The sequence below is a fragment of the Alligator sinensis genome, unplaced genomic scaffold (assembly GCF_000455745.1).
Source record: "Alligator sinensis unplaced genomic scaffold, ASM45574v1 scaffold109_1, whole genome shotgun sequence".
Lineage (NCBI taxonomy): Eukaryota > Metazoa > Chordata > Crocodylia > Alligatoridae > Alligator > Alligator sinensis.
In genome coordinates this window covers 5,214,311-5,220,632 of record NW_005841852.1, presented here as the reverse complement: position 1 = coordinate 5,220,632, position 6,322 = coordinate 5,214,311, and the positions used below count along the sequence as shown (strand labels likewise).

The following is a 6,322-nucleotide window of genomic DNA, read 5'->3' as shown; positions in this document are numbered from 1 at the left end:
CGCTCTAAGACCAGAGACTCCCGGGAAAAACAGAAGTATGTGCAGGAAGATAGACTGTGATATACATGTGATATACCTCCTCCCCTCCTCACTCCCAGCATGGGAGAAACTTTTGTCTGCCATACATTCCCCACTCCCTCTTACCCTCCACCTCTGTCAGTGTCTCCAACAGTAATGTTTCTTGTTTTCCCTTTTTTTTTATTGTACACGTATTTTGTGTACGTATAATGGTGTGCATGCAAATACCATTTTTCTTCCACCACCATGATGCCCTTAAGCACAACAGCAACAAAGCAGACGGACCAAAAGTTATTTACCGCATTGGGGGAGGGGAGGTTCTTAAATCCATAGGCATGGCAAAAATGCAAGTAGTTCAACACAGTAACTATTGCACATATCAGATGACATTTGGAGTGTCTTTAACGTAATCTCTTGTTATAGATGTCAGAGGTTTTTGAAAACAGCCATTTAGTGCACAAGTAAGTGCCAATGTATCGGGGTTCCCTTTTTTATACTCACAGTAGGAGACAGGCAATTAACACAGTTATGCAAAAGCTAGGAAATTAACCCTTTGGGGAAAAATCGCTACTGATTGTTGCACTCTTGATACTGAAATAATGTAAGGCTTGCACAATTTGTATAGATAATTTTGAAGCACTTGCTTAATACCAAAGCACCAGTGGGCTCTTTTTGACTCACTTGTATAAGGTCTTAAAAAAAATCTCCGTTTGGAGTTTGCATTATTTTCCTTTAATGCACTAGCCATGGCATTGTAAAACTAGTAATACCATGTAAGTTAATGAATAATTTAGTTGAAAAAAGAAAAAGCCTAATTGCATAATAAATGATTATTCTGTCTATTGCTGCTGCCACATGCATAGCTATATTTTCCTTCACTTTTGACATTTGGGATGAAAGCCATATGTACCATAAATATTGGATGTGAGTGATTTAAAACTGCCTTTTCTGGACTTTTACATCTTGTAAAAGGTGAATGAGTCACCTTATGTACAGAATAAATAACATTCAGAAAAGAGCCAGTGTTTTTCCACATTTAAGCAAGTAGCAGAACTTAGGGAAATGTGTTTTTTTTCCCAACTGGTAGTTGATTGTAATCTTTCCAAAAGTGTGATTGGTGATGCAAATGCTCCAGTAGAGATCTAATAAGAACACTCCTTCCAGAAGTCCAGAGCCTTGTTTATAAAAGATTGCCAGAAAGTGTGTGCTGGCACTCAGTAAGGAAGAGCACCGAGAAGCAAGATTCCAAAACCTCCTCATTTGGCCTTCAATGAGAGACAGTATGAAGAAGGGCATAGTAACATTGATGTACTTACTTCTGAATCCAGGAAATTTGCTTATGCACTAGAGCACTCAGGAAGAAAAGGTACCAGGCCCTCTAGTGCTCATCATTGGAATAAAAGGGGTGGGGTCTGTTATAGTTGGGGTTTTGTTTAAAATTATTGTTTATAGACTCATTCTAGCCATGGATGGGCATGTGGCTCCACCACTTGACCTTGGGTATGTTTAGCCTCAGCCCTACCATTTGTTGCATCTTAAACCTACTTTTCTTAGTGTTGCACGAGGGAATAAAGGGTGATACATGCCTTTTGTCCCTCAGTTCTTTGCACGTCTGGCTTTGAGATGGAGCACCTTTTTCATCAAATCATCTTGTTAAGCCTTTATTTCTCACTACCGCTTCTTGAAGCACACTGCTGATTTGTTATTATTTTTTCCCTTCCTTTGATTTTTTTTTGCTTTTCTTTCCCTGTATTCTTTCGTATATATGGTACCCTGATATTGTGGTGGGTTTTTTTGTTGTTTTTTTGTGGAGAGTCTTTTCACTTCATTTGGCCTCTCCCACTCAATTTCCCTTTTCATCCTCTATCTCTGTGCAACAAGTGGCTGCCATTATTGATAGCATTTTTTTTCTTAGCTACATTAGTCTTTCTCTACAAGAGAAAAAGAAAAGAGGAATTTCACCTTTTTACCCTCTTTTTCTTCTTGTTCATTTGATATCTATCATCATGGCTTTTATAGAACTCTGTATCTGAGAGGCTTGGGAAGAAGGAAGGCTCTGTCTTTTAGGTACATGTACAGACTCAGGTAGCTGTCTCCCCGCATGGGTCTTGAATCTTGCTAAGTGCTGTCAGGATCATTTTGAACTGAGGTGCCCATTTAATGGAAGTCTTCTCATGAGGCAACTGGCTGCAAGATATCTTCCTTTGCCTTCCTATAAGTCTCTTCTGGCCGTGGGCCCTTCAGTCAATTACTAAATCTTCAGATATACTCTATTAATTGGCTTCCCAGTATTTTCCCCTCCCATGTTCCCCTGGGTTAGAAGTCTTTGTTTCCCCGAAAGATTCCTTTGATGTGAATTCAGGGACCATCCCCTTTTATTTGTTTCCCTGAACAAGTCTGTTTTCTGGCCTCAGCCTTGGCCTTGCTTTTGTCCAATGGTGGATTTTAGGAGTTAGCAGGACTTGAAGCAGTATGTAGCTCCAGCATTATGGATTCTTTAGAGAAAAATATGGAGTTCTAATGCAGAGTATTGAGTATCTTTCTGCATTTTGACCACTCCATTACTGAGAAGACTGAAGCTTGTAATGAGGAAATCTCGCAGGCAGTAGCAAGGTGCATCTTGATTAAAGGAGGGGGGATAAGAGATTTCATGTTGTCTCTTGAGGATGGGGCTCACCCCCTTCATTGTGATTGCCATGGTGGCTCATTAAAAGTTATGCAACATTACTTTGTTTTTAAGAAGAGAGAATAAAAGGGCAGGCCAAACTGGGAAGGAAAATGAATCTTAAAGCTGGCCTTCATTTAAGGGTCTTGAATTATGTGGGCTTCATTCACTAGATGTGTCTTTTGTATCTCTGTGTTTTGCATCTGTAAATGTTTATCTACTTTGCTGGAAAAAATGGGTTACTAAACCATCCTCATTTCTAAGGTGGGTGCAGTAGCTAAAATATGATTATGGACATTTCTGGATGTAGGTGAACAAACATGGACTCAGCTGCAATCCTGACACATACCGATCTGAAATATTTGCAGCTATCCTCTTCTTTGTCCTCTGTGGATATACTTTTCTTTGGTGCTGCCAGCATTTGTGAAAGAAACATTTTTTTGCCATCTTATCTGCCTCTCAACATCCTTCTGGGACTCGGCAAATTTTTGGATTAGATGGTCAAAAGAGCTGAGCTCCCTTTCCTGTCTGATTCCAGTGTTCTTTTTCATGGAAGATGGCTTTGATTAGAATTTGTTTTATTTAAGACAATAGAGGAAGTTCCTGTATATCTCCAGGGAAAATGTTTTTTCAATAACTAACATCTGGTTTCCCAGAAGGAAGGAAGAAAGATGCCTGATTGTAAATGTAAAAACAAACAAACAACCCCCCCCCAAATAAAACAAAACAAAAATGCCACACATCTGTTTTCAAATTCCAGGTCAATTTCTAGGAATTCACACAGTTACGATTATCTTAGCCATGAGAGAGTGAAACAACTTGCACCTCTTTCTCTTTGGTAGCCTTTATGTTCAAATTTGACTCTCTTTTGTGCATTTGGGTTTTTTTGACAAAAAAAACCAACTTTGGTTAGGGCCATTATCAAAATAAGATGCAAGCATCAATTCTTCTGATAGGCCCGAAAGCATTCTTAATTATTTTTTTGTGTGCTGCTAACCTCAGCAGCTCCATCTTGTCAGGAGGAATGGCAAGTCAGTTTCTTCTGTTTTGGGTAATGGGCTGGCAATAGGCATCTTTCTCTAGTGCCGTCATTACTCCTCAGCCCTGTGCAGCTCTTTCAGGCTCATTGGTGCTGTTGGTGAACAGGTCAGAGTTGAATTTGCTTCCCATCTGGTGAGTGGACAGTATGGAGGCCACCCTGGGCTGGGTGACAGCTGGCGTTATTATCCCATGGGACTGGTGCCAGTCTCTTTTGATGTCCCTTCAGGACAGCCTGATGATGAGAAATTTGCAAAAGTCCTTGGTCATATGCCTTCTTTCCCTTTTACTGGCATTCCCTGCTTGGCTGTTTTGGCTTGTTCTCTTTTGTGTAACTGTCCTCATACCCATTTTTTTGGGTGCACATGTACAGGCCCTGAACTTTTGACTAGGGACTTTTTTGCCATAGTATTTCCTGTAAAAAGCACTTCAGCACTAACACTCATGCCGACTTCCAGACGGTAAGGATAAAGAAGTATGCACACTTCTCACATCTCAGTTTTTCTCAAGCCTCTAGCTGGGATAGAGTATTTCTGTTGAGAAACTTTTGCCAAGCATTAGGGTTTTTTTCTGACTTTTCTCTTTTATGTTTTTATTTATACTTATTTTCCCCTTTATTTTTCTTCCCTTTATAGTTTGTAGGGTCGGAAGGGACTTTGACAGATGATCAAGTCCGACCCCCTGCCATGGCAGGAAAGAACACTGGGGTCAAACAACCCCAGCAAGGTGTTCATCTAGCCTCCTCTTAAAGACCCCCAGGGTAGGAGCCAGCACCACTTCTCTTGGAAGTTGGTTTCAGATACTAGCCGCCCTGACTGTGAAGTAGCGCCTCCTGATGTCTAGTCTAAATCTACCCTCTGCCAGCTTGTGACCGTTATTTCTAGTCACTCCTGGTAGTGTTTGGGGGAACAGGGACTCCCCCAATGCCTGCTGGTCCCCCCTGACTAGTTTGTAACAGGCCACTAGATCCCTCCTCAGCCTTCTCTTGTGGAGGCTGAACAGGTTCAGGTCCCTTAGCCTCTCCTTGTAGGGCCTGCCCTGCTGCCCCTGATCATGCGGGTGGCCCTCCTCTGGACCCTCTCAATGCTGTCCACATCCCTCCTGAAGTGCAGCACCCAGAACTGGACACAGTACTCCAACTGTGCCTGACCAGTGCTGCATAGAGGGGGAGGATCACCTCCTTGGACCTGCTTGAGATGCATCTATGGATGAATGACAAGGTGTGGTTGGCACCGTGTCCCCACACTGTCGCCCCATGTTCATTTTGGCATCAATAATGATTCCAAGATCCTTTTCTGCCTCTGCACTGACAAAAAGGGAGTTCCCCAGCCTGTAGGTATGCTGCTGGTTCTTCCTCCCCCTTATATTTTTAGAAAGCTTATAAGATCTCCTTTCACCATTAGCTCCTGAAGCTGAGGGTTGGTACCCTCCCCTCACCACCCATTTCTCTTTATTGGTTTTTCAAGTACGTCATGGGGAGCTACCATCTTGGATCTTTTTGGCCTTTTCTACCAGCTGAAGTTATTTTACTGCTTCTGGCTAGAAAATACTCCTCAAGGAAATCTTCCATGCCATTTTCAAAGTCTTCTAGCTTTGAAAGTCTCTGGTGCCAATACCTGTTCCACTGACAATATAACTTTATGCTGAAGTACATACTGCATTTTCTCAACACACTCCAGTCTACTTCCTTAGGTTAACCTAACACCCTAGTTCCAGCAAATAATCTGGCACTAACTACAGAAGCATTCCCAGACCCAATATGTTCCCCAGTCCAAGGTTGAATGGAACCATTTTATGATACTACCCTGGAAAGTTCCACATTTGGCACTGATTATAACTTGTACTTTCTTTTCCTAGTGACACTACTGCCTGTTACCTCTTCTGATTCATAGATTTCATAGACACTAGGGCTGGAAGGGACTTCGTAAGATCATTGAGTCCACCCCCCTGCCTCAGGGGCAGGAATTCAGCAGGGATCATAGAATCCCAGCAAGATAAACATCTAGATGTCTTTTGAAGGCGTTCAGAGTAGGTGCTTGAATCACCTCTGGCGGCAATCTATTACAAACCTTGGGGGCTCGAACAGTAAAGAAGTTCTTCCTTATGTCCACCCTGAAACGGTCTTGGAGGAGTTTGTAACCATTTGACCTTGTTATACCTTGGGGCGCTCTTGTGAACAGACATTCCCCCAGATACTGGTAAGCACCCCAATGAACTTATAGGTGGCCATCAGATCACCCCTGAGCCTGCACATTTCCAGGCTGAAGAGTCCCATGGCTCTCAGCCTTTCTTTACAAGGTCTGCCTTCCTGACCTCTGATCATGCACGTGGCTCTCCTCTGCACCCTCTCAAGCTTCTCAACATCCTGTTTGAATTGTGGACCCCAAAACTAGATGCAGTACTCCAACTGTGGCCTGATCAAGGCAGAGAACAATGGGAGAATGACATCCTAGGATTTACTTGAGAAGCATCTGTGGATGCAAGCAAGCATTTTTCTTGCTTTACTAGCCACAGTATCACATTGCAGGCTCATGTTCATCTTGTGGTCAATCATAACCCCCAAGTACCTTTCGTCCATAGTGCTAGCCAGCATAGCACTGC

At 42.5% G+C, this 6,322-nt stretch overlaps 1 protein-coding gene across 1 annotated transcript in view; it reads left to right on the top strand.

Moving 5' to 3' along the window:
* The window catches only part of KCNMA1 (potassium calcium-activated channel subfamily M alpha 1), a 527,746-nt gene that overhangs the window by 495,425 nt on the left and 25,999 nt on the right, over window positions 1-6,322 (top strand). Inside the window, 1 exon segment of the mRNA XM_025212980.1 lies at window positions 1-35. This exon segment is cut by the window's left edge and continues 30 nt beyond it. Within this exon segment, the coding sequence (XP_025068765.1) occupies window positions 1-35 (35 nt within the window).